Source organism: Sus scrofa, chromosome 13, assembly GCF_000003025.6.
Source record: "Sus scrofa isolate TJ Tabasco breed Duroc chromosome 13, Sscrofa11.1, whole genome shotgun sequence".
NCBI classification, from domain to species: domain Eukaryota; kingdom Metazoa; phylum Chordata; class Mammalia; order Artiodactyla; family Suidae; genus Sus; species Sus scrofa.
The window spans coordinates 207,296,797-207,324,263 of NC_010455.5; the positions used below are offsets into that span (position 1 = coordinate 207,296,797).

The window sequence follows — 27,467 nt, forward strand, 5'->3', positions numbered from 1 at the left end:
TGGCTTCTGGTTTTGGTGGAGCAAAGAGCCAAGGTCTGGGAGTGCAGAGGAGGGGGTGCCAAAGGGCCCGGGGGCAGGGGGTACTGCCATCCTCACTGTGGGCAGTGGCTGAGATGGGTGTGGGGGCAGCAGATTCTGGGTGCTGTCCCAGCTCTCCCCGGTCCCATCTTACTCCCCGCACTGGGCTGCCTGGTCCACCGCCCGCTCCTGCCTCACAGAGCAAACTGGAGGCGCAGGCGGCAGCCCTGGCTCTCACTGGGCTGTGCCCACCAGGGAGGCCACGGGCGCCCTCATGTATCCTTCTCTGCCTTCTTGACAACCCACTGCTTCTCCCTCTGTCCCACACACCCACTGATGCTCTGGGCAGCTCCTCTGCCCCACGCGGGCTTCCTGGGGCTTCGCTGGCCGCGACTGGCGGTCCCAGGGGGCTGTCAGCCGGCCCTCCTGCCCGAACCTCCACTGCCCTGGGCTCTCCTCTGCCAGCAGCACCCCCATCGGCCCCGCCTCCCAGGTGACAAGGTCCAGATCTTTGTCCTCAGCTCCCCCCTCCCCTCCCCCACACCCTCCCTTCCACAATGACCGTGGCCACAGACCCCCCCCCGGCCCGACAGCGTGGGGAGCGGAAACCCCAGTGGCTGAAGGCTGGATTTCTGTGGACCGAGCCCACTCCCTCCCGGACACCCAGCTCAGAACTTTGTCCCGAGATGGTGAGGCCAGGTCGTTGGAACCTTGGTCTCTGCCACCCAGAGGAGGGTTCTAGGATTCCTGGCGGGAGAGGTGGGGAGATCTGCAGGGTGGGGCCGAGGGGTGCACCCAGGAGGGCAGTCAGCCCCCACATACGCCTGGGCGGCAGACCCCACGTGGGCACCACCCGGGCCTTTCTCGTGAGCTGAACTCACCCCACAGCCCTGGGACCCCGCCTGGCATCCCTCCCGGTGCCCTGTGTGCACAGCTTTGCAAACACCAGCCTGCACCCCACGCCCGGCCGTCCCTCCAGAGAGGGCTCCCCGCAATTCAGCTACTTCCACTCACACGCACTGTCTAAGCACCAGCCTCCCTGCTTCAAAGCTCACGGCCTGGAGAGACGTTGCAAAGCTCCAAACCAAGTGTAAACACATCAAGGCGTCCCCAGGACCCAAACGGATTGAAACACAGTACAGGAATGCTGGCAGGACATGAGAGTGGGGTCTCGTGGGCTCTGAGGACTCAACACGTGTGAGGAGACCTGGCTCATGGGAGCAGGTGGTGCTGAGGCGGAGCCCTTGCAGCCCCCAGAGCCAGGGTCCTGGGCGACTCTGCTGCGGGCTGGAGCTGTGCCCTCTCACGGCCACTGTGGTCCCGCTCCCAGCCGGCCTTTCTGGACAATTCTGCCAATGGCACCCCTAGGCCGGCTCTCCCTTGGGTCATGTAGCCTGGACGGCCCTGCCTCCGCTCAGCCGGACCCATTTCTGCCACTCAGCCCAGGCCTCCCTGGCTGGAGCCGACTCCCACACGCTGCCTGAAAATGCAGAGTTTCAGGTGCTCGTTCCCTGGAGCCGGGTCACAGAAGTGACCGGGGAGACTGAGCAGCTTCTGGAAAGGATCTGGAGTGTGTGAGAGACAGAGGCAGGACTGCTCGGAGAGGTTCGAGGATGCTTCCAAGATTCGCGCAGACGGGTCGGGGGGGGGGGCAGGCCCCTGTCTGTCACCGGGACAGGGGCCCGGCACGTGGCCTTCTGGTCCACCGCACAGGTCCCAGCAGGGCCGCCACACCGAGCGTGGGAGCAAAGAGGGTTCCTGCCACTGGTGGGGGTGCGCTTGGGGGCCATTATCCCGCAGGTGCCAACTCTGGGGTCCGACGGCTCCCACGTTCGCACAAAAGGCCAGTTTAGAAGGGTCTTCATCAGACACCTCGTCAGGGCAAGGGCCTCAGCCAGATGCCCGGCTCCCCGGGGCCCTGCCGCCAGGGACCGTGCCACCCACCGCCACCCTCAACGTCAGATATAAACAGAGCACTAAGGCCTCTGGATGTGTGACACAAGGCCTGGCACGTGAATTTCGAGCTAAACTATATGCATATACTCAGCCCGGAAGAAGCCGAGCTGGTTCTAGAAACAGAAGAGGATTTGAAAAATTACAATTATCCTCAGAAGTATTCAAGAAAAGACCGCATTTAGATTAAACACAGACGGCCCCTACAAGGAGCGCGTCCGTGGATATTAAAAATACTATTCCTGCACTCGGCCATGAAAAGGAACGAAATACGGGCATTTTTAGCAACATGGATGGACCTAGAAACTATCATGCGAAGTGAAGTCAGCCAGACAATGAGACACCAACCTCAAATGCTTCCACGGACACGTGGACTCTGAAAAAAGGACGGACGGAACTTCTTTGCAGAACAGATGCTGACTCACAGACTGAATAGCTTATGGTCTCCAGAGGAGACAGGTTGGGGGGTGGGGGGATGCGCTGGGGGTGTGGGATGGAAATCCTGTGAAATTGAATTGTTATGATCATTATGCAACTACAGATGTGACAAATTCATTTATTCAATCTAAAAAATTACCATTCCCGGCATTAGGAGAAGACACACAGCCACGTGCCTGCAGAATAAGCGCAGGGAACCCTGGAAGCTGAACAACAAAAGTAAGAGATGACTCAGCCAAAGAACCCAGCCCTCCGACCAGAGTCCTGGCGGGGCCGGGGGCGGCGTAAAATGAGCAAGAAAAGCCGGGAAGGTCTCCGGGCCTGGGAGCGCGCCCTGCGGACTGGAAGGGTGCTGTGGCGAGTTGGAAGCCGGTGCAAGCACGTGTGGGCACTGAGGGCAGAGGTCAAAGGGGAGGCCCCGCAGGAGGCAGCGGCGTCGCCGTGCCCCCGTGCCGGGAGCCGGGCTGGCCTCACTGTTCCGGGAAACACCTCCAGCCTGAATCCTGCACGTGGCACCTGGGTGAGGATGGGCCACCACGGCACCCGCGCTTCCCACCGCAGGGGTGGTGCTCACTGGGGCGACACTGGAAGCTCGGGGCATGTGGCCCCGCGGCTGGGGAGGATGAGAGGCGGGACACCCCCCAGACGCTCAGCCCCAGGCCCGGCTTAGCTCAGGCTCTCTCAGCTCAACGCCCACTGGCCGGCCTTGGTCCCCTGACCTGGCCAGCCGCATGGGATGCTGCGGAATTGGGGGGAGCACCTTAGGGTGTTACCCGAAAGGCCGGGGTCAACCTGGAGAAGGGACATCAGAACTGGGTGTAGTGGCTGCAGCCAAAGATGGCGGTAAAGGAACATTCCAGAATGGGAACCACTGACAGTTCTGGAGGCGGCGGGCCTGGAGGGTCGGGGGGAGGAGTGCAGAGGAAAGGCGTCTCCACGGACGCACGCCGCCCAGCCTCCTTCCAGACACAGTGGAAGCACGGAGGACGCGAGGACGCGAGGCTGGAGACCCGGGAGGCACGGAGATGCGGGAGCAGGAGCATGGCCTCCGGGAACAGGGACCAGCAAGAGGCCGGGAGACCTTACGGGGCAGAGACGGCGGTTTTCCTCCCCCAGAAAGGGGAGGGAGCAGGGGAGGCGTTTCGGAAGTAACTTGGACCTTGCAGAGAAGCAGTCCGCGCAGCAGAGGCGGCCGCGTGCGAGGCGAGCCACATGTGTGGGCTGTGGCACGAAAGGGCAGTCTGACCCGCAGGCAGGGAGTCTCCCCCAGGGTGGCGGGAGGGTCGTCCCACCACTGAAACCAGAGGAGGGAGTGACCACAGCTGTGCCTCAGCTCCACGTTCCGACACAGCCAGGAGGACGCAAATGCCGACAGCAACGCCCCGATTTTAGAATCATCCTGGGGACGTGGCCTGGGGTCTGCTGCCAAGAGGGACAAGCCGGGCAGCTTGGAGGGAGGAGGCCGAGGGAGGGTGAGAGGAGGGTTGCGGCCCCACCCCGTCCTCTCAACCACGGTGGGGCCCGAGAAGAGCATGCCAACACCGCCCACTAGCCTGCGACGGGGCCGTGCACGTGGGGGTCCCTGGGACATCCTGCTGCCTCAACTCAGAGGTCTCGCCGGGCAGCCCATGGCGGCTGGAGCCAGCTAAGGGACACTCGAGGTCCACAGGGAAGCTGACCGTGTGCCCCACACCTGGCCAGGTCAGAGGCCAGCTGCCCAGCTGCCCCGGGACAAGAGCCTGACACTGGCATGAAGCCGAGTCAGACTGCAGGAGCACGGAAGGCTCAGGACCCCGGCTCACTCAGTGTCTCCGGAAGCTCCTTGCCAGAAGGGGCAGCGCCAGGGCAGCCTCCCCCGCAGTTTGGGGCTCCCGGGTCTGTGTGGGGTCCTGCAGGCGCCCCCCGAGCCTTCCCCTGGGGAGGTGCCCGGTGTGGGGGCCTGGGCGGGGCCCCGTCCCGGGTCCCCCAGGCGGCCGCGTGGGGCCCTGGTGTGCTCACCAGAAACGACTGGAAGAGCTGGAAGGAGCCGCCCAGGCGCACGTACAGATGGGACTGCAGCCGCGTGGACGTGCCGTTGAAGGCGTTGGCCACGGCCAGGAAGGCGTAGGGCCCCACCGTGAAGAACTCCCAGTCGTAGGCGCCCGAGGTGGCGATGGTCTGGTTGGCCTCGAAGAGCCGGCTGCCCGGGTTCCACTTGTAGATGACGCTGTCGATGTTGTGGTTGTCGCCTGGAAGCCGGGCGCCGGGGCGGGCGGGAGGTGGGGCCCAGTCCAGCCGGGCCCTGCGCCGGGCACCTCCCCGGTCCCCACCCTGCCCTTCCCGCCCCTGCGCCCAGTGAGAACCCTCGGCGCCCCCGACCTTGGACGGCTCCAGAGCCCCTGCGGCCTCCAGCTGCTGGAGGGGGGCCCCGCCCCTCCCAGCCTCACCCCTCGCACTGCCCGCGGCCCCTTCGATCTCCCTCCCCCACGGGCCAGGCCACACAGGCCGGGAGCCCCCTCCCACGTGGTGATCTTTGGAGCCCCCCCACCCCGCGGGCCAGCCTCTCCCAGAACACTCACTGTCGTGGGGGGACTGGGTGGTGCGCTCCCGGGGTCCCCTCCGCCCACAAGGGGTGGTGGGGTCTCCTCCCCAGGCCAGAGGTGCCCTGCAGAACCGGCTGTGCCCCGCAGAACCGGCTGTGCCCCGAGGCTCTGTCCCCCTCGCGTCACAGAGCAGGGAGGGGCTCGCCACGGTCACATGGGGCAGCCACCTGGCCCGGAAACCAGATTTGCCAGCCCCTCCCAGGCCTGTGCCCCAGCACACCCACTGCGTCGCAGAGTTTGTGCCCAGAATGGATGATGGCAGGGACCCCCCCTCACCTGGACAGGTGAGCGCTGCTCAAGTGTCCACCCTCAGACGCTGCTGTCAGGTGGCCGAGCCCAAGGACACGGCCGGGCGGGGTTTATTACCCTTTTAATGAGATACAATGAACCCTGCAGGCCAGGCGGCCCCCTGGAGCCAAGGCCACAGCCCCTACCTTCCCGGTGGTTGGCCACGGCCAGGAAGTGCTCCCCGGACACCTCGAAGGCCTCCCAGTCCCGGGCGCTGTGGGTGGGCACCCGCTGGTACGGCGTGAACCTCAGCCGCCTCTGGCTCCACTTGTAAATGACGGAGAACTCCTGGCCCTTTTCATTCGGTTCGAAGTTAGCCACGGCCAGGAAGATCTGCGGAGAGGACCAGGACGCTCGTTCTTGTGACCCGCGCGTGGCTGTGGCGCGTGAGGCCGCAGCACGGAGGCAGAGCCCGAGACGGACAGCCTCGAGCCGCCCTTCACTGAAATCAACTTAAAGCCCGGCTACACTGAAGACCGGGCACAGCTGCGTCTACCAGCCACCGGCTCTCGTGCCAGCTCCCACCCCAGAGAAAGCCTCGTGCACCACACCCGTCTCATCACCTGGAGGAGGAGGAGGAGGAGGAGGGAGAATCTTTTCTTTTTCTTTTTGTGCTTTTTAGGGCTGAACCTGCAGCACAGGGAAGTTCCCAGGCTAGGGGTGGAATTGGAGCCGCATCTGTGACCTACACCACAGCTCATGGCAACACTGGATCCTTAACCCACGGAGTAAGGCCAGGGATGGAACCTGCAACCTCATGGATACCAGCTGGGTTCTTAGACGGCTGAGCCACGGCAGAAATTCCTGAGGAGGATAAACCTCAAAGCCTTGCTGTCCCTCAGGCAGTGTGTGCCTGTCACGCAGCTGAGGACGACGTGGAGACGCCCCCCGCGTGCCGTGACCCGAGGGCCAGATGCCTGGGCGCCGCGACTGTCACAGGACCTGGAAGCTCGGGGCGTGGGTCACGCGCGCTGTGGCTGAAGCTGCCCCAGGTACACTCTGCGCCCTTTTCAGTGATGGGACAGAAGATTTCCTACCTTGCTTTCTAAATTTCCCAACTTTTCTTCAATGTAACATTATTTTTTATAATGAAAAAAAACCTTTCAATGTCATCAACCAAAAAACCAGAGAGCTTGTCACCCGCCTCCCGGCTGGACTCTGAGCACAGAACTGTGGGGGGCTGGGGCAGAGAGCAGAGGTTTGTCTGCCCTGCTGACTGTCTGGTCCCCGGTGGGGGGGCCCAGGGGAGGGCAGAGCTGTGCCCTGCACACATGTGGGTGAGGGAGCCACTTGGGGACACTCACGGGGAGGTGGCCCCGAGACACTGCCGCTTGGGGTCGAGGGTTAGAAGGAGCTGGCGAGGGGCCGCGGCTCAGTGCAGCCCTGGTGTGGGGTGGGGGGGCTGCCGCGAGGCCCTCCCACCCAAGACCTGGCCTCGCCATCCGTGCCTGTCCGCCTCCCTTGGGACACCCCGTGTCCCCAGGGTTTGTGGGGCACGGGAAGGAAGGCGGGGGCGGGGCCTATTTCCAGTCTCGCGTGATCTCTGCTTTGCCCGCCGGTTTGGGTCCAGTTATCTCAAGGGTGTTCCGGAGTCGGTGCCGGGGCTGCGTGGAGCTGGGGAGCTTCTCAGGAATAGTCTGTCTTCTATTTTGTAGGAAGCCGAGCAGACTTGCTCAGACACGTTCTGGACTTAGAGACGCGGCTGTGCGTGACTTGGAAGCCGCTGCGGGCCCTCAACCCGAGAAATACGTTTCCCTGCAAAATTCACATGGGAGCCCCGACCTTTGGGCCCTGCGGGTTTCCCCAAATGGAACAGACCAAGGGAGTCTCCAGAAGCAGACTTGCCCTCTTCCCGATGGTGAAGTGCCTCCAGGACTGGGCCTGGTGCGTGGGGACGTCCTGGTAGGAGGCGAACTTGCCGTCCGTCCACTTGTAGATGGCGGACGTGGCCCTGCGGTTGGCGGTGGCGACGAAGAGCCCGGCCTCGGGGATGGCGAAGACCTCGATGCCCAGCGTCTCCGCGTTTGTGGACAGGCGCTGGTGCTCCTCCACGTAGTCCAGTCTTTCTCTGGCTTTTGCGACAGAGACACGGAGGCCCGGTCAGCACTTCCCAGGACGCAAGTCCCGACGCAGCGCGACTCGTCACCGGGGCCTCTCAGCCCTGCGGGGGCTCAGGGTCTGCGGAGCCCCGGGGATGCGGGTCAGGTGGAACGGACGCGCCAGGGCGTGTGGCTTCTACAAAGGGTTGTGCCCGAATGCTAATGGCAGAGTCACAGCTCGTGGAGGCCCCCCCGGGGCCCCTTCCCGTTTCCCGAGGACCCCCCATCCGGAGCCTCTTGCCCCCCCCCCCCGCGCTGCCAACATCACCACCGTGCTCAGGCACCGGGCCCCGTGGCGTCCAATCGCCACTCCGAGGGGCCAGAGAGGGCGAGGAGAGCAGGGGGGCCCCAGAGGGAGGCTGGCCCCCACGGGGAGATGACATGAACCCCTGCCCGCCCACGTGTCGTGCCCAGGTGGCTCACACTTCCCAGCTGCTCTGCACGGGGGGCATTTCCTGCCCCCTAAGTTCCAGGGCTCGGAAGACCCTAGGTCCGCAGAGCCCCCCGCCTCACCTGCTAACACGGAGACCCACTCGCTGCCCACACACAGGTACAGCCCCTTGCGGCTGGCGTCAAACCAGAACTGGGCGTCCTCCGCCTTGGTACACGGAGGCCGGGATCCCAGCGTCACCTTCATGTCGGTTTCTGGGGGAGACGGGAAAGAGAGGTGGGGGGGTGCTCCCCGGAGGAAGGCGGGGTCGGGGATGTGCTGCCCTGACCCGTGAGCAACCACCACGAGGCTCAGAGAGTCCTGCCCCCGCCTCCCGGTGGGGGCGCTGCAGAGGGAGTGGGTTTCCGTTCTCCACGGCAGGGGCTGGCTTAAACCATCGTGACTTCACACTGCAGAGGAGCCAACACCACCGAAAGACAGCAAGGGGGTGCCCACCAGGGGGCCTCAGAAAATAGAAACGGAGTTCCCGTGGTGGCTCAGCAGTAACAAACCCAACTAGTGTCCAGGACGACACGGGTTCCCTCCCCGGCCTGGCTCAGTGGGTCAAGGATCCGGCATGGCCGTGGCTGTGGTGCAGGCTGGCAGCTGCAGCCCGATTCAACCCCTAGCCTGGGAACTTCCCTGTGCCACGGGTGTGGCGCTAAAAATAAAAAATAAAATGAAAAGAAAGAAAATAGAAATGAACCTTGCGAAGGGCGGGCCCTGCCGGGGCTGCTGAGGTTTGATGTCTGTTGGAGCGGGAGCGGGAGGGGCCACAAAGGCTGCTCCAGGGCGAAGCAGGCAGCCGGGGCGGGGCGGGCGGGGGGGGGGGGGCTCCGTCCTGGTCTCAGTGGGACACCAAGGGCACCAGTGGGGGTGGGGTTAAATGGCCACCACGGAGCCCTCCTCCTCTGCCTTCAGGGGTGGGGGGCAGCTGCATCAGGCCCCAGTGTACCCTTCCCCTTCGTGGGTGTGACAAACGCCCTCCCCTCCTGGCTTTGCACCTGGGAGGTTGGGAAGTGACAAGGCTCTCGGGGTCAGGCAGGGGGGTGCCTCCGGCCTACTGACCGTAGGGGTATTTTAGCACCTCGTTCTCTTCTGGCTTCCCCGGGAGTCCCTGGAGGACGGGGGGGATGGACAGCGCGGCGAGCTCGGCGTTCCTGCAGGGGCACAGCCTTGGGGTGGCATCTGAGCCGGGCAGCAGAACCAGCTGCCTCACCAGGCCCTGCAGAGGGGAGAGCGCGTTCAGACCTGCGTTGCCAGACAGGTCCCGGATCACTGGGCTCCCCGCCCAGACCCCAAGGAGCCCTGGGAATGGGGCTGGGGCGTCGAACCTGCTCTGAAGCAGGGAGAGGAGTCTGCATGTCGGGTACGGGGGCTTGGGGACAACGGTGGAGAACTGTACCCCATTCAAAGGAATCTAACCTCACAAGGGGCTTGTCCTGTGGACTGACCTAGAGTGGCTGGGTACACTGCTCATCCATCCATACGTCCATCCACTCACCTGTCCGTCCACCCATCTGTCCATCCAGCCATCCATCCACGCACCCACATGCCCATTTATTTATCCGTCTGTCCATCCATCCAGGCCTCCATCCATCCAGGCAGGCCATCATTAAACATTCAGAGCACCTGCTATGCATCAGGCCTGCTTCTTGACACAGGACACAGCAGGAAGCAAAAGCCCTTACCTCGCAGAGCAGAGCCCCCCATTAACCCTCTAAGGGAGAGACAGCAATGAGCAGACACACAGCTGGTCTGCGAGGGGTCAGGGCTACAGAGAAAAGACAATCAGAGGAAAGGCTGGGAGCGCTGGGTGGGGGGCCCTCTTCTCAGACTGGTGGGGAGGCCTCCGCAGCACGAGGACACAGCGCAGGGCCCCAGGGTCATAGGGAGTGAGCCACGGCAGCAGTGGGGATGAGTGTTCCGGGAGGAGGGCACGGCAGGTGCAAAGGCCCTGTGGTGGGAGAGTGCCCGGCATGCATGGGGTTCCACCAAGCCTGTAGGCTCCCTGTTCCCGTCTGCCACATACACGGTGTTGAACTAGAGCTTCAGGCTGCCGGACCAGCGGTGACAGCCCCCTGCACACCAGTGTAGGGGGGGCCAGGCCACAGCCCCTGCAAACGTACCGTGAACAGGCCTTTGGTCCTCCTCCGGCTGCCGATGAAGAACCGGGCTCCTCGCACCGACAGGGTGGCCGGGAAGGGCATGTCAGCCGTTCTGAAAACAGGGGAAGGCAGTTTGAGGGCCGTGGGAGAACAGCCCCGGGGGAGGGTACGCCAGTCCCGGGGCGGCCGCAGTGAGCACCCAGGCTGGGCGGCCTAAACCACAGAAGGGTGTGCTAGAGACCAGACGTTTGAGGCCGGGGTTCTGGCCCTGGGCCCTACTGCGGCTCTGGGGCGGGGCGGGGGGGGGGTCCTGCCCCCTCTTCCAGCTGCCAAGGTTTCCTGGCTTGTGGCCGCATCCTCGGGCCTCTCCTCTTATAAAGTCACCAATCACTGAGTCAGGGCCACCCCGCACCGGAGTGACCTCAACTTAACTCGATTATACCTGCAGAGGTGCTGCTCCCGCACAGGTCCCATTCTCGGGTTCTGGTGGATGAGAATTTGGGGGGGTGCTCTTCGCCCCGGGACAAGGTCTTCGGCACAAGCATGTGCTGTGGGGGGGTTCAGCAGCCCCACCCGTCTCGTGGGGGCCTGTGCCCCTCCTCTGAGCCCGGGGCTCGAGGAGAGTCACCTTGTTGGTGGCCTCAGAGGTGCTGGAAGGTGGGGTCAGAGTTGGGTCTGGAGGGGCAAGTGGAGGCTGAACTCGGGGTGGGGGCGCTGCTGGAGCCTCTGGGGGGGAGGAGCCGGATGTGAGCTTCTGCTCCTGCCTGGCGCCTCCCGGGACACGATGCCACATTTGCTCGTCAAAGCCCCTGCTCCATCCCGGCTTTGCCGTCCGGCTGCGGCTGGCCGTGACCGCTGTCCCAGACGTCCTGTGCTCCGGGCACAGCTCTCAGGCTCTCTGAGTTCCGGTGTAAAGCCCGACCCAAGGGCCTAGGTTCCTCCTAGGATGCCATCGGCTCCACCTGACCCAGGCCTGTCCTCCTGCACGCCCTCCCCCAGCACAGCTGCCCCACTGCAGGCTCTCACTGCCCCGTAAAGGCCCCCACATATGTGGGGGTGTGGGGGGAGGGGTTGTGAAAAAGCTGCGCTTAAATAAAGGGTATAAATGAGTGTGAAGGAGACTTTTTTTAAGTTATAGAACATCTCACAGTAACAAAGCAGACTAAGATTCTGCCTTTGAAAGTAACGCCTGCCACGACACAGATGAATTACACTGGACCATCCATGAGGAAACGAGCGGCCGGCCCAGCCAGGGCGGAAGCTAGGCCGGCGGGGTCATCACGCAGGGCTGTGGGGAGTCACCAGTCCTGGTCCCACCTACTCAGGAGCCCGGCCTGAGTAAGAGATGGGAGTGGCCCCCGTGGGCCCGGGGTTGTCAGAACTGCTCGTGGTTATTCTGCTGGTCTGTGGAGTGTTGGTGAGTATTCACGCCCTCCTCCCAGGAAAGGGAACCCAATGAGAGAGGTTAGGTGGCCGGTGAAAGTCACAAAGCCAGACCCGGGCCTCCGTTGGCCCGAGCTCCTTCCCGGCTCTGGCCGCCTTCCTCCGGGCCTTTTCTGGGTGTGGGTACCACCTCGGCAGGGTGCCTTCAGCTGGGTCAAGCCTAACCCAACCATGGAGCTAGCTGGGCACTGCCAGGCTAGGCTCCGCCCCTGCTCCTGGGCCCCCACCCACTGCCTGGGGGCGGGGTGGTTTCACCTCCGCTAACGCCTCCACCAGCCTGACCCCACGGAGCGCGGCTGTGGCCACCCCCAGGCCTGGGCCCACGTGCGCCCTGCCGTCCCGGGGCAACCACTCGGCTGGGCTTGCAGACCCGCACTCGGCGCTGAGCCACCTTTTCCTCTCCAGGACCTGGGTACCTACATGTCCACGGGAGGGCCGCAGTCCGTGGTGAGGGAGAAGGCGCCTTCGGACACAGCCAGGACCAGCGTGTGCCACTGGCCGTCAGTCAGAGCCGGGCTGCGGAAGGACACGCGGGTCTGCCAGGTGCCCGCCGCGTCCTGGCTGAGGAAGAGCAGGTGCAGCTGCGCCGCGGAGTAGCGCAGACCCAGCAGCAGCGCGTCCTGCTCGGCCACCACCGTGAACAGGTACTCGTTCTTCTGCAGGAGAGGGGCGGGGGAGGGGCCGGTGAGGGGGGAGTGAGGACTGGGGGGGAGGCAGGGCGCTAGGATGGAGGGGGGGCGGTGGAAGGACAGGTGAGGGGGCAGGTGAGGGGGCGGCGGCGGGGCAGGCGGGGGTAAAAGACTGGGCTCCCGGCGGCATCGCCTGAGGCAGTAACCAAGGCCTTTGATAAAGCAAAAGGCACCACTCACACCCCAGGACAGCTACCACCAACAAAACCAAATAGCCAGTGGTGGCGGAGGCGGTGGAAAAGCAGGGCCCTTGGGCACTGTGGTGGGAACATAAAATGGGGCAGCTGGTGGAGAAAACGGCGCGGCGATTCCTCAGGAAGTTGAGAGGGAGTCACCACCTGCCCCCGCAACCCACTTCTGGGGGTGCGCCCCAAAGGACTGGCAGCTGCGTCCTGAAGAGGCGTTGAGACGCCCGTGTTCCCACCCGCCTTGCTCTCAGTCACTAAGACGTCAAGGCGGCCAGAGTCCATCAGCAGAGAAATGGACGGTCAGCTGGGGTCTGTCCAGCCTTTCAGAGGAGGCTCCCACACCACTGGGAGGGACCCGAGGACGTTATGCTGGTGACACGAGTCCGTCACAAAAGGGCAAAGAGTGTACGATCCGCTGATTCCAGGTCCCTGGAGGAGTCAGATTCAGAGACAGAAGGCAGGACGGTGGGCGCCAGGGGCTGGGGGGGAGGGGGTGTGATGGGGAGTTGTCCTTTAAGGTTGCAGAGTTTCAGTTTGGAAAGATGGAAAAAGTCCTGGCGACGGACGGGGGCCTGTCCTGATGCCACAGACCTGTGCACTTAAAAAGGTTAAAAGGGGAAACTGCATGGCATGCGAATTTTACCAGTTTTAAAACCTGCGCCCACCCCCATGGCGAGGGCCATTGCCACACACCTCACTGCCAGTTGCACGTGACCTCCCGCTCAGACCACGTGGAGACACTGGGGACCATGTTAAGTGCCACTTAGAGTCTCTTAATGTCTAGCCTACCACAGACAAAGGTAGAGTCGAAGGCGATTAAGCCTTAACGCTAAAGCAGATGCGTAAAATACAGATTTCGCTTCTTAGCGCGTCTTTGCCCCGTAAACAATGAGTGAAATGCCACGCAGCTCTGACGCTGACGGCATCGGAAACCTCCCTGGTCTTCACATTAGCAACTTCTAATTTAGCAAAGCCGCTTGGCACAGCTTGGGCCACAGGACCACGGGCCACTCGGGTGCTAAGGGGACACGCACGGCACTTTCACCTACTTCCCATGGGAGGGAGCCTGGAAGGGCGTGTGGCTGGGCAGAGACCAGAAACGACACCCAAGGACAGAAGGCTCCCGGGTTGGGGAGGGGGTGACGGCCAGGCAGGTGGCTGGGAGGACGCTGACGTCACGGCTGGGCAGAACAGGCGTCTCCGCTTCCCTGTGTTCCGGTACCAGCACCAGGGGGCCTGAGCGGCCTCTGACCTTCCACCTGCTGACCCGCCCAGAGCAGTCAGGCCACCGCCTCAGAGATTCTCGCACCCTCCCCAAGACACACCCATGGCTGGAGGTGACCGACGTCGGGTCACGCCCGTGTTTGCCCCCCAGTGAAGGTGGAAGGGAGCAGGTCAGGTGAAAAGTGAGTTTATTTCTCCAGGTGCCCGAGGAGGTGCTGGCAGGTTGGAAGTCCAGGCCGAGGGACCCGGGCAGAGGAACAGGGAGGGAGGGGAGGCGACCCAGGGGCGGGTGGAGGCGCCTCCTAGGAGGCAGGAGCCCTGGGAGCAGGGCTCAGAGGTCAGGTCAGGATAGTGGGGACATGAGGGGACCCTGTCCTGAGTGGGGACAGCCACCTGACCCTGGTCGGGACTGAGGGGAGGCTGGGAGGACCAGGTCACGGGGGGGACCTGAGCCCGCTGGCCCTGGGGGGACGGGCCCGGTCAGCAGCAGGACTCGCAGGCCGAGGCGGGGATGCAGCACGCGGGGCGGGAGCACGCGGGGCGGCAGAGCAGGGACACGCAGGAGGCCGGGCGGCAGCAGCTGGGCTGGCAGCAGGAGGCGGGGGCCCCGCAGGAGGAGACGGGCACGCAGCAGGCGGGGTGGCACACGGGCCGGCAGAGGAGGGACACGGAGGACGAGGGTCTGTAGCAGGACGAGGGGCAGGGGCAGGGGCTGGGCTGGCAGCACGAGGAGGCCGAGCAGGGGGAGGCCTCGCAGCACACGGGCGTGCAGCAGACAGGTGTGCAACAGACGGGCCTGCAGCACACGGGCCTGCAGCAGACGGGCCTGCAGCAGACGGGCACACAGCAGGCCGGCTGGCAGGGGGAGGAGGTGCAGGAGCTGGTGCAGCCTGACAGGCAGGGGCTGGGCTCACAGCTCGCTGGGGTGCAGACGAGGGCCAGGCGGGACGTGGGGGCACAGCAGGGGGGCTCGCAGCAGCTCTCTGGACAGTCGTCCCACTGCCAGGAGGAGCCGGTGCAGGGGTGACAGGGACCAGGCAGGCAGACGTGGCTGCCGTAGCTCAGGTTGCTGGAGCAGCCAGACAGGGTGGAGGCGGCCATGGTGGGGGTGGTGGAGCTGGAGGAGGTGTGAGTGTGTGTGAGTGTTTGTGAGTGTGTGTGTGAGGTGCTCAGAGATGTGGGCCTTTTATACCCCTGCCGTTGCGTGTTGGTCCAGCAGGAGGCTTCCCTTTCCTTGTTGGTGTTTTGAGTGAGGCCTGGGAGCACCTGTTCCTTCCTGTTTGTTTACAGGAGCGTTTGCTGCCTGTAAAATGCTGGCCATGCTGAGCACGCGGTCACCCCGTCACCTGTGTGTGGTTTTCTAAGCAAACACAGGATTCATTTAGACTCCCGCAGCCCTGGCCCTGCCTGCCCGGCTGCTCCCCTCCCCAGGCTTCTCTGGCTGCAGGTGAGGCGGGTGAATCCCAGACTCTCACCATCTGGGCAGCACGGAGCTGAAAGTTGGGACAGTGCTGCCCGCGCTGTAGGACGTCTTGTCACACAGAAGGGCTGCACAGTGGACAGGTCAGCAAGGGGAGAAATAGTGATGAGGAGACAGACAAAGAGCATCTCAGGTGCAGCACAGACGGTGGGAGAGACGCGGGACAGAGAGAAACGGGGATGCAGACGAGGCCTCCACGTTCAGTCGGTAGAGATGCCAGCGGCACAGCAAGCGGGAGAAAGGGCACGTTTTCCGGAGCAGAAGAGCAAACACTGGGTTCTTCTGATTTGGGTTTTGACCAAATCCGGGACAAGGTGAGTGGGAAGGGGTGCATGTCTACTTGGTGAAAAATCTGACACCAGATGTGAAGAAACATCCCCAAAGCTTCCAGAAGGATGTGTATCCTGTGTGAGCAGCACAGCCGGTGGAGATGCCTGCAGACAGTGGCAGCGAACCTTCGAAGCCTGAGGGAAAAGGCCTCCCTGGAGCCCTGGGCATCCGGAGGGTACAAGCGCCTCTGGCGATGTCGCTGTTCTGAAAAGGTGCCACTCACACCTCACAGGTGAGTGTGGCGCTGGCTGTGAGTTTTCGTCGACGCCTGATGTCAGGTTAGGGATTTCTAAACATTTGTTGGTGGTTTTCTGTAAGCTTAGGAAAAACTGAGCGGGAGGGAGCACTTCCTAATCAGTCATTCTGGACGGCCAACGTCAGTTACCCTGACACCAAAACCAGACACAGATACCCCGAGAGAGAAAACCACAGACCCGTCTCCCTTCGGAGCAGGGATTCAAACGTGTTCCACAAAATACTACGAACTGAACTCAGCAGCGCATTGAAAGGACTGGACCCCACGGCCACAAGGGGTCTTTTGCTGGGAAGCAAGGATGGAAGGGTTTGTATGAAAACCAGCCGCTGTGACACGTCACCTTAACAGATGGAGGCAGAAGTTCCGAGTCCTCTCAACTGAGGCAGAAAAAGCACTTGACAAAATTCAGCTCCCTCGTAGGATGAAAGCTCTCAGCAAACCAAAAGTAGAAAGAAACTGCCTCCACATGTAAAAATATACACGTATATGAAAAACCCACAGCAGGCAGGACAGTCCGTCTCAAAAGACGGAAAGCTTTTCTTCTTACAGCAGGCGCTGGGCGAGGGTGCCCATGTCCGCCCCTGCTCTTCCACACACTAATGGGGGGAGGAGAGCAGCCGGACAAAAAAAAGAAATAAAAGCCATTGATACTGCAAAAGAAGTCAATTATCTCTGTCCACAGAAGTGACAGCCAACCAAGTGTCCTGAAATTTTTGCGCACACACACACACACACACTTTACAACTAATAAATGAGAACAACAAATGAAGCGGGATACAAAGTCAACACACAAAAATCCCCTGCATTTCTACACACTAATGATGAGTAACCCCCCAAAGAAATTACAGAAGTGATTCCATTTAGAATATGGTCAAACAGAATAAAATACGTAGTAAGTAATTTCACCCGTGGGTCAAAGACTTGTACAGTGAAAACTACAAAATATTGTCGAAAGAAATGAAAGAAGAGACACAAGCAGGTGGAAAGACATCTCACATTTACGGCTCGCAAGGCTTGCTCTTGTTACGAAGTCCGTGCTCACCAAAGCGGTCTACGCATTCTGTGCAATTGCTGCCCAAATCTCAGTGACCTTTTTTTGCAGAAATATAAAAACATCTTAAAATTCATGTGGAATCTTAAAGGACCCTACATAGCCAAAAAAAGAAAAGGAAAGAAAGAAAAAATAAAATCCTGAAAAAGAACAGAACTGGAGGACTCACCCTTTCTGATTTCAAAAATTAGCACAAAGCTACGGTAATCAAGGCAGGATGGTGGGGCAGAAGGACAGACCTGTGGATCAAGGGGACAGGAGACAGGATCCAGAAACACACCCTCACACGCTCAGTCAAATCGTTTTTGACGAGGGCACCAAGTCCATTCAACGGAGAGAGACCGTCTTTGGCACGAGGTCCTGGGAAAACCGGACCCAGGCCTGACACCGCAGACAAAAACGAATTCCAAGTGGATCCATGGCCTCAATGGAAGACCTGTAACTATACAACTCCTAGAAGGAAAAATAGCACAGGAGCTTCCCAACCCTGGCTTTGGCAGTCATTCCTTGGATATGACACCAATGGCAGAGACAGCTTGAGAAAAATACACAAATTGGGCTTCATAAAAAATTTATTTTTTTCACCAAAATACAATATCAACAGAGCAAAACGCAACACAAAGAAATGAGAGGAAACATTTGAAAATCATCTCTGATAAGAGACTCATCCAGAATGAATAAGGAACTCTGAAAACTCAGTAACAACAGCAGCAAAAATCTGATTCAACAATGAGTAAAGGACTTGAGGAGTTCCCATCGTGGCTCGGTGGTTAATGAATCCAACCAGGATGCATGAGTTCGTGGGTTCGATCCCTGGCCTTGCTCAGTGGGTTAAGGATCCGGTGTTGCCGTGAGCTGTGGTGTGGGTTGCAGGCGCAGCTCGGATCCTGCGTTGCTGTGGCTGAAGCGTAAGTCAGCGGTTACAGCTCCAATTGGACCCCTAGTCTGGGAACCTCCATACGCCGCGGGTGCGGCCCTAAGAAGACAAAAGGAGGCCAAAAAATTTTTAAAAATGAGTAAAGGACTTGACTAGATGTTTTTCCAAAGAAGGTATACAAGTGGCCAATAAGCACATGAAAGGATGCCCAATATCAGTAATCATCGGAGAAATGCAAATCAAAACTTCAGTGGAATACCCTATTATATCCACCAGGATAAATACTATGTATTAAAAAACAGACACAGTATTGGTGAGAACGCGGCAGAACTGAAACACTTGTACCCTGTCTGTGGGTGGGAACCACTCGTACAGCTGCTGTGGAAGTCAGGAGGGCTGTTCCCGCCAAAATTAAACGTAAAATTATCATGCGATTCAGTAATTCTCCTGGGTCTCTGATCAAAAGAATTGAAGGCAGGGTCTCGAAGAGATATTTGTAACATCGCCTTCAAGCAGCCCTGTTCCCAACAGCTTAAATGGGGAAGCAGCCCCTGGGGTCTCTGATGGGCAAGGGGCCAGGCGAGGTGCCGTGTGTACACACGACGGGATGCTCTGCAGCCTTGACAAGGAAGTAAGTCTGACGTGAGCAAGGAGGAGCACGAGGACACGTGGCAAGATCAGTACGCCAGGCACAGAAAGACAAATTCTGAGAGTCCACTCACAGCAGGTGCTTCAGAGACAGGGAGTAGAATGACGGTTTCCAGGGGGCCTGAGCAGGATGGTGTGAAGTTATTGGTTACGGGGTAGAGTTTCGTTTTTCAGGAGAAAGAGTCCTGAGCAAGTGGCGGATGGTGATGGTTTCACAACCTCATGCGTGAGCTTAACAACACTCAAGGGCGCCCGTGAAAGGGTTACGCGGTCGACTTTGCGCTATGAGTATCTCACCTCCATTTAAAACCCAGAAGAAAGAGAAATGAACGATGGAGCCATGAAAAGACACGGAGAAACCTTAAATGCACACTATTACGTGAGAGAGGCCATTTAAAAATGTAACCTGTTTCCTTCTATTGGAAGCGTACTTCCCATGAGAACATTACTGGCTTGGCGCTCCCCAAGGAGGAACCGACGAGGAACCGTGAGGTTGCGGGTTCGATCCCTGCCCTTGCTCAGTGGGTTAAGGATCCGGCGTTGCCGTGAGCTGTGGTGTAGGTTGCAGACGCGGCTCAGATCCCGCGTGGCTGTGGCTCTGGCGTAGGCCGGCGGCTACAGCTCCGATTAGACCCCTAGCCTGGGAACCTCCATATGCCGCAGGAGCGGCGCTAAAAAGACAAAAAGACGAAAAGAAAAGGGAGGGGGAATATTACAGGTTTTGTTCTGAAGCGTAGTCAGGTTACTTGGAAGCGGCTTTGAGGTGCGAGAGACTGGACCCCCCTCTGAGGCAGCAGCGTCCTCGTGAGCAGCCGGCCCCTGCGCCAGGAATCGCGGGCCTTCCCACCCGGCAGGTGCGGCAGGTGCTCCTGCGGGCCCCGTTTCATCTCGGGGGTGAGCCCATCTAATTACGCGGGTTTTCCCCGTCTCGTCTCCTCTCACACGTGTCCCCTCATCCTTCCCCAACTCGCGGGAGAGCCTCTGTGGACCGGGGAATTCCTCAGAGCCCTTCTCTGCTCTCTGGCTCTCGGACCCCAAACACTCGCTGCCTGTGTCGCCCCCGCCTCCCGGCCCACTCTGAAACGGAGGGGTGCACAGTGCAGCGCTCCGGTTTCCGCCCTGGGGCCCGGAGCACCCTCTGGGGGCGCTGGGCGGTGTGAGACCCGCTCTGCTTGTGTGCCCTCCCAGGCGGGCCCCGCTGTGCTTCTCAAGTCCAGCATCCAACCCCGCCGCGCCCGGACCCTGGGGACTCTCCGATCGGCCCAGGTGGGAGGTCGCCCGGGCCCTCCGACCCCTCCTGGTGGGAGCGGCTCTCCCTCCCTCTGCCACGTTCCTTCTAAAAGTGCAGACCCGCCGGGGGACCCAGGGGTGACCCTGGCCCCATGGAGACTGTGCTGTGGGGAGCCCCGGGGCTGGCTGCTGGAGGGACACTCAGGGCCAGTTCACCAGATGGACGATGGGTGGAAACGGTCCAGGGGGCCTGAGAACCCCCAGACATGACAGGGGACCAGCCCCTGGAAAGCGCCCGGCTTGGGGGCTGAGCAGGCACTGACCTTCCTGCCGAGGGCAGGAGCCCCACGGTGACCCGCCCAGAGCAGTCAGGCCACCGCCTCGGAGATTCTCGCAACCCCCCGCAAGATACACCCATGGCTGGAGGTGACCAGCGTCGGGTCAAGCCTGTGTTTGCCCCCCAGTGAAGGTGGAAGGAAGCGGGTCAGGTGAAAAGGGAGTTTATTTCTCCAGGTGGCCAAGGAGGTGCTGGCAGGTTGGAAGTCCAGGCCGAGGGACCCGGGCAGAGGAACGGAGAGGGAGGGGAGGTGACCCAGGGGAGGGTGGAGGCGCCTCCTGGGAGGCAGGAGCCCTGGGAGCAGGGCTCAGAGGTCAGGTCAGGATAGTGGGGACATGAGGGGACCCTGTCCTGAGTGGGGGCAGCCACCTAACCCTGGTCGGGACTGAGGGGAGGCTGGGAGGACCAGGTCACGGGGGGGACCTGAGCCCGCTGGCCCTGGGGGGACGGGCCCGGTCAGCAGCAGGACTCGCAGGCCGAGACGGGCACGCAGCACGCGGGGCGGGAGCACGCGGGGCGGCAGAGCAGGGACACGCAGGAGGCCGGGCGGCAGCAGCTGGGCTGGCAGCAGGAGGCGGGGGCCCCGCAGGAGGAGACGGGCACGCAGCAGGCGGGGCGGCACACGGGCCGGCAGAGGAGGGACACGGAGGACGAGGGTCTGTAGCAGGACGAGGGGCAGGGGCAGGGCTGGCAGCACGAGGAGGCCGAGCAGGGGGAGGCCTCACAGCACACGGGCGTGCAGCAGACGGGTGTGCAACAGACGGGCCTGCAGCACACGGGCCTGCAGCAGACGGGCCTGCAGCAGACGGGCACACAGCAGGCCGGCTGGCAGGGGGAGGAGGTGCAGGAGCTGGTGCAGCCTGACAGGCAGGGGCTGGGCTCACAGCTCGCTGGGGTGCAGACGAGGGCCAGGCGGGGCGCGGGGGTGCAGCCGCTGGGGGCGCAGCAGGGGGGCTCGCAGCAGCTCTCTGGACAGTCGTCCCACTGCCAGGAGGAGCCGGTGCAGGAGTCACAGGAACCGGGCAGGCAGACGTGGCTGCCGTAGCTTAGGTTGCTGGAGCAGCCGGACAGGGTGGAGGCGGCCATGGTGGGGGCGGTGGGGCTGGAGGAGGTGAGTGTGTGTGAGTGTGTGTGAGGTGCTCTGTGATGCCAGGCCTTTTATATCCGCCGTGTTGTCCCAGCAGGAAGTGCCCACGCCTGGCCTTCCTGTTGGGGCTGAGAGCAGGTGCAGGAGCCCCTCATTAGTGGTGGCGTATTTGCGGCAACAGTTTTCACTCGTTGGACTCGTGAGTGTGAATATCCCGAGTTGCAGGTTGTTTCCCAGCTCTCCTCTGTTTGGTTCCAGAAACGTTTGGAAAAATATTGAGGCAAGGTCAGGCCGAGCGGAGGCTTGGAGGGGAACGCTCTCCAAAGTAACGAATTCAGTTCCTTCTGTCCTCAGTTTGGGGTACTTTCCCCCTTATCTTGAAGTGTAAACATTTTTCATCCAAGTGTAAAGTGACCCCGGAACATTCACAGGGTTCAGAGGGTGGATCATCAAACCGGGTCCAGGGGTCAAGTTTCTGCAGGGGCCGGTGTGTGGTCCAGGGGCCACCGCCGCCGATGCTGCCATGGCAGCGGGAGGCACCACAGGGGGCCCGGCCAGCCCCATCCCCGCGCCACCCAGCCCGCCCGAGAGGCGTGTTGATGGGCGGTGCCTGGTTGGACCCTCGGTTATGACACCTCAGCAAAGAGCTGCCTGGGGGAGTTGCGGGCTGTGATCCAGACTCAGGGACCCAGGGCCACACTCTGCTCTGGCCTGCAGCTTGCATGAATGTTTTCCCCAAACCCAGGTGCCTTCTTGGTCCCCACACTGTGCGCCCCATGCCCCATGGCTGAGCAGCTGCCCCTCTGGCCAGAACATGCCCCTCTCGCAGGTGATACCCCGAGTCTAGGTTCAGGAGAGGAGGGTGTCTCCTCCTCGAGTCCCTGTGGGGCGGGGGAGCCGAGGGAGCTCGTGGGCTCTGTGCACTGGGACAGGAAGTCAGTGCGGGCTGACTATGGTGGAGAGGGTGACAGCCCCTGGGGCAGTGATGGTCACGACGGCCCAGGAGACGGCGGGGAGGTTAGGGAACGCTTTCTGAGCACCTGTTCCAGACCCGGCAGGATCGGAGCGCATCCCAGCTGTTAACTCACTGAATTTCACATCAGCCAGGTGAGGAAGTTACTGCGAACGGAAGAGAAAGCCTGGGCACAGAGAGGTTAAGCAACGTGCTCAAGGTCACACAGCCCAAAGTGTCAGGACCGGGATGGGAAGCCGGCCGTCTGAACACAGGGTCAAAGTTCTCAGCCAGGATGCTCCCCCGGTCAGATTCTGACTCAGAGAGCACGTGTCCAGGGAAATTTAACACCGAGCAGCTGGACTGAAAATTCATAATGGAGGCAGGAAAGAGCAAAATTCGCAGAAAATCAGCTCAGTGGTTTCAAGGACAAAGACAGCTAGTTCCTCCGAATCACAGAGGGAGGAGAGAAAATCCCCAAAGATGATGAGAGGACATGAGATAAATGGACCGGGTGGTTCTCTGACACCAGCGTGATGGGTCAGGTGCTGAACGAGAGGAAAGACAGTTAGCATCCGAATGTAATCAAGAAAGACTGAGCACAAACCAAACCGCTCTGAGGTGAGCGGACAGGGTGTGTGGGTACTTGGCCTGGAGGAGCATCAGGTCATCAGAGCCCACCCTCGACATGTATCGGTAGCTTTTTTGTTTTTTGTTTTTCTTTTTAGGGCCGCACCTGCGGCATATGGAGGTTCTCGGTCCAGGGGTTGAATCGGAGGTGCAGCTGCCCGCCTACACCCCAGCCACAGCCACGCCAGATCCGAACTGCATCTGTGACCTACGCCGCAGCCCACGGCAGCGCGGGAGCCTTAACCCACTGAGCGAGGCCAGGGATGGAGCCTGCGTCCTCATGGATCCTAGTCCGATTCGTTTCCACGGAGCCTCCACGGGAACTCCCTCTTTCTTCATTTTAAACGCGGCCGTTACAATCGCTACAGTTACACACAGGGCTTGTGCCATGGTCAGCCCTGAGTGAGATTTACACTGAAAAGCCTGGAAGGTGTGAGAGTGGGTAGATGCTGAGACAACAAAATCCCTCTGTGTTAAAGATTTCTCATGCTGTCCTGCTCCTCTCTTGGCTTTAATACCAACAGCGTACATGTAAAGTTAACAGATAGTCATTCGTATATTAACGGAAATAGAATGTATCTTTCCAAACATTGGAAAAAGTAGAAGTTATTATCGACTGAAGAGCAAAAAACAACGGCAACAAGAAGACGTGCAAAGCAGGAAGTCATCAACATGGCAGAATCCAGCGGAAAGTGTTAGTTACAAAGTATGTCACCTAACGTGTCTCATGAGATGAGAAAACCTCTTGAAATGGTTCCTAGACTAAAATCCCCAAAGATGGTAGCTATTGGACTTCCCTGTGTCCTAGCAGTTAAGGATCTGGCTCTGTCACTGCTGTGGCTTGGGTTCGATCCCTGGTCCAGGAACTTCCGCATGCCGTGGGCGTGGCTCCCCCCCCCAAAAAAAAGATGGTGGCTATTGTGCCAGTTAAACAGATAAACCAGCCAGCAGTCATGCAGCATGGCAGAGAGGCTGTGCCGGAGAGCTGGCTGCCAAAGTCCACACTTCCCACGGGGACACTGGGATGGCCTGGGAAGTGGGGTCCCACTTCTTCCACGTCTGGGGGTGAGACAAGAGAAGAGTGGACCAGAGGGCTGACCATGACCCCTGCACTTGGGGAAGACTGTTTTGTTCCCAGCCCTTGGAGAGATGTGACCATCGACTGGGGCAGGGGTGGCCCCGGGCAGGGCAGACCCACCAGGAAGCCGCCACCAGGAACCCAGGTATGGGAAAGCACCCTCCCTGCTCTTCCAACAAGCAGGGGTTTAACCATGTCTCGGGATGAAGGGACAGACACCAAAGCCGGACCTGCCCTGCACGGTGGGGGTGTCACAGGAGCCCCCCTCCTGAGACTGGGGACTGCGAAGGAGGGCGAGGTGGCGCTCAGCCCAGGGAGTGAGCGCCGTTTGTCGGGAGCCTGCCCTCTGCCCGCTCGGCTGCTCGTGTCCCATGTCCTGGGAGGTCCACGAAACAGAAGCCACGGATGTCGTTCCCATGTCCCTGAACGCAGCTCCTTGCCCTGGGCAAAAGCAAACACTTTCTCTCTGCAGAAAACCTTTCACCGGAGGCCTCAAATGCCCTCAAACGCTAGACCAGGAACAAGCGCCATTGCTCAGCACCCCAGGAAAGGGGACCCCGTGAACGAGGCCTGGCGGCATGATGGGAAACCCAGATTTCAGGTATCAGTGTCCAAACACAGATTATAAGCAAATGCACATAGGTGCTGGAAGGGAGGAAAGGCTGGATTTAAAATATCCTCAGCGGTGAGAAACTCTGAGAAGTGGTGGGGAGTGGGCTGCCAGGGAGACGAGGGCCCTCAGTGAGCACCTGCCATTCCCAAGGAGCCCACCCCTCTTGGCTGTTGGTCCCTGTGATGGTTAGTGTCACGTGGCGACTTGGCCAGGCCATGGTTCCCAGCTGTTTGGGCAAACACATCTGGATGTTTTTGCAGAGGTCTTGTTTACCTGCCATCAATGTTGAAATCAGTGGATGCTGAGTAAAGCAGCTGGCCCTCTGTAGTGGGGTGGGCCGCATCTAATCAGTTGAAGGCCTTACGAGAAAAGATTGAGGTTCCCTGGGGATGAAGTGATTCCACAAGCAGACCATCTTTGCATGCCAGCTGCAACACCAACTCTTCCCTGGGAAGCCTGCCCTGCAGATTTTGCACGTGCCAGCCTCCACAGTCATGTGAGCCAGCTCCTCAAATTGAACCTCCCTGCATGTATTCACACACATCTTACTGGTCGTTTCTCTGGAGAGCTCTGACACAGGCTCCCATCACCAATGTGCGTGGCTCTCATACCCCCCTACGCAGCCTCTTCACATGGGGGAAGCCCCCACCCTTGTGGCCAGGTAGCTGGAGAGTGGCTGGCCCCAGCTTGCCTGAAGCTGTTTCTGAAGTGGTCTTTATGCCTTTAAGGCAGGTGTTTTAATTTTTTAATTATTGTTTTTATTTTTTTGGCTATGCCCAAGTCATGTGGAAGTTCCCAGGCCAGGGACAGAACCCGTGCCACAGCAGCAACCCAAGCTGCTACAGTGACAATACCAGATCCTCAACGTACTGAGCCACAAGGGAACTCCAAGGCAGATGCTTTATTAAGCCGGGTCTCCTTTGTTCCTAGCAAAGCCCCAAGTCCCCAGTGTGAAGGTCCAGGACCTTGAAACACTTCCCCACCCTTTGCTCCGCACAGGGGTCCCCCCGGTTAGCAGGTCTCTCTGGGCTGGACGCTGCCAGGGAGTGCTAGCACAGGAGGCCCAAGCAGAGGGGAGGGCCCAGCTGGCCCTGCCCGGTGCTCTATGCCCTGGACGCGGCTCACACGCCAGACCAGGCTCTTCCCCAGGGTTTGCGCAGAAACACACACTCAAGTCCTTGGAGAGGGCCTGACAATGACTTTATTTCTTAACAAACAGGTCCCTCACATAGGGCAGAACAAAACCCATGATCCAAGGATGGAGACGAGGACGCCTGGGGAGACCTAGGGCCTGGAGGAAACTCGGAGCCAGCCCAGGAGGCCAGCTGGGCTGAAGGCTCCAGAGATGTCAGATGGAAGTCAGAGTTGCCCCAGGAGGAGCTGGGGACGGGCCCGGTCAGCAGCAGGACTCACAGGCCGAGGTGGGCACGCAGCAGGCGGGGCCGGAGCACGCGGGGCGGCAGAGCAGAGACACGCAGCTGGGCTGGCAGCAGGAGGCGGGGGCCCCGCAGGAGGAGACGGGCACGCAGCAGGTGGGGTGGCACACGGGCCGGCAGAGGAGGGACACGGAGGACGAGGGTCTGTAGCAGGACGAGGGGCAGGGGCAGGGCTGGCAGCACGAGGAGGCCGAGCAGGGGGAGGCCTCACAGCACACGGGCGTGCAGCAGACGGGTGTGCAACAGACAGGCCTGCAGCAGACGGGCCTGCAGCAGACGGGTGTGCAACAGACGGGCCTGCAGCACACGGGCCTGCAGCAGACGGGCACACAGCAGGCCGGCTGGCAGGGGGAGGAGGTGCAGGAGCTGGTGCAGCCTGACAGGCAGGGGCTGGGCTCACAGCTCGCTGGGGTGCAGACGAGGGCCAGGCGGGGCGCGGGGGTGCAGCCGCTGGGGGCGCAGCAGGGGGGCTCGCAGCAGCTCTCTGGACAGTTGTCCCACTGCCAGGAGGAGCCGGTGCAGGAGTCACAGGAACCGGGCAGGCAGCCAGACAGGGCGGAGGCGACCATGGTGGGGGCGGTGTGGCTGGGAAGGTGTGTGAGCGAACGTGAGTGTCTGAGTGTGTGTGAGATGCTCAGGGCTGTCTAGCTTTATACCCCTCTGTGCTGTGTATTGTCGTGGCAGAAGCTTGGTGAAGCTTTCCTTCCTTGTTTTGGTTTAGTGATGTGCTTTGTTTGGCAGCACAGGTCACTCTGTAAATGCCTCTGGCTGGTGAGGCCCCTGAGTGGAGGTGGGGCTGTCCTGCCTTCGTTCGCTCCAGAGGAAAGACAGACATCCTTCCGATGCGTTTGTAGGGACAGTAGCCGTCAGGCGACTCTGACAGGGACAGGCTTCTGCCTGTGGGGGGGAGGGGTTGTCCTTATAAACAGAACTTCTCCAAAGGAAGGGACAAGGAGGGACAATCCCAGGGTCTGGGCTTTGAGAGGGAGGGAGCTGTATTCCGATGTGGACGGGTCCAGCCATGTCCCACCAGTCTGGCCACAGGGCAGCTTATGCTCTTTGCGATTTGATGCTGCTGGTTGTCGGGGGAGTTGAGGGGGCCTGTGTTCTTGGAGAGTGAGTTCTGGGGCAGATGTGAGGAAAAGTGTCCTCTCAGGGCAGAGATTGGCTCACAGAGGGTCAGGGATGCAGATGCAGGCTGTGCAGTGAGAACGACTGTGGAACAAATGCCTTTTGCTGCTTTGAGTTTGAAACCTTATGGAGCCTCCCCAGATAGTGTCTTAATGCTCACACCTGCCCCTCTCCTCCCAGCTCAGACATCAGAGGCTCCTATAGCTCCTGTGTGCAAATTAGAATAAGGCCTCCTCCCTCCAGAAGCCCCCTGCACAGGCAGAAGTTCCTCAGGATGTGGTCGCTGGAACCTGACCCTGTTTTCAGCTCCTAGAGTCCACCACAAAAAGACCTGATTGTCCATGGGGCCTTGTCCACAGCCACCTGCCAGAATATAGTGGCCTGCTCTGGGCTGCAGGGCTCTGCAGAAGTAGCCCATGGCTCCATCACGGATTTGTCAGGGGCCAGTGGGCTTCAGGGTTTGAGGCCCCACTAACCTCTGATGGGTGGGGTTGGGGCTCTGCTGGAGGACCACAGAACAATCAGGCCACAATGGAGAAATATTACTTTAAAGAAACAATAGCTTAAAACTGTCTAAATTTATCAAAAACTTTACACACCCAGGAAGCTCCATGAACTCCAAATAAGATACACACAAAAAAATTCACAGACACATTACACTAAATATGCTGAAAATCAAAAACAAGGAGAAACTCTTAAAAGCAGTGGGAGAAAGACAATGAGTCACTCACGAGGAAAGCCCAGTAAGATTTACTGCTGACTTCCCCTCAGAAACAGTGGAGACCAGAGGCAGTGGAACCACATAGTCAAAATGCTCAAAGTAAAATGATCAATCGAGAGTCCCACATCAAGGAAGCTGTTTTCATAAACG

General features: G+C 60.3%; 4 protein-coding genes across 4 annotated transcripts in view; all 4 read right to left on the reverse strand.

Annotated features, from left to right (window-relative positions):
• TSPEAR (thrombospondin type laminin G domain and EAR repeats) overlaps nt 1–27,467 on the reverse strand; it is a 126,646-nt gene that overhangs the window by 10,919 nt on the left and 88,260 nt on the right. The window contains exons 3-9 of the mRNA XM_021071520.1: nt 11,780–12,015; nt 9,938–10,028; nt 8,877–9,033; nt 7,892–8,023; nt 7,125–7,351; nt 5,426–5,612; nt 4,408–4,637 (exon numbers count right to left, since the gene is read on the reverse strand). Coding sequence (XP_020927179.1) covers nt 4,408–4,637; nt 5,426–5,612; nt 7,125–7,351; nt 7,892–8,023; nt 8,877–9,033; nt 9,938–10,028; nt 11,780–12,015 — 1,260 coding nt within the window. The remainder of the gene's footprint in view (nt 1–4,407; nt 4,638–5,425; nt 5,613–7,124; nt 7,352–7,891; nt 8,024–8,876; nt 9,034–9,937; nt 10,029–11,779; nt 12,016–27,467) is intronic.
• LOC100622629 (keratin-associated protein 10-3-like) lies at nt 13,632–14,608 on the reverse strand. The gene has a single exon (XM_003358997.4). It carries the CDS (start codon nt 14,559–14,561, stop codon nt 13,941–13,943), a length of 621 nt encoding a protein of 206 aa, XP_003359045.1. The 5' UTR covers nt 14,562–14,608; the 3' UTR covers nt 13,632–13,940.
• LOC106508042 (keratin-associated protein 10-3-like) lies at nt 19,817–20,802 on the reverse strand. Its single transcript, XM_021071518.1, has one exon. The coding sequence runs from the start codon at nt 20,753–20,755 to the stop codon at nt 20,126–20,128; it is 630 nt and encodes a 209-aa protein (XP_020927177.1). The 5' UTR covers nt 20,756–20,802; the 3' UTR covers nt 19,817–20,125.
• On the reverse strand, nt 25,213–26,104 carry LOC110256557 (keratin-associated protein 10-3-like). The gene has a single exon (XM_021071519.1). It carries the CDS (start codon nt 26,032–26,034, stop codon nt 25,426–25,428), a length of 609 nt encoding a protein of 202 aa, XP_020927178.1. The 5' UTR covers nt 26,035–26,104; the 3' UTR covers nt 25,213–25,425.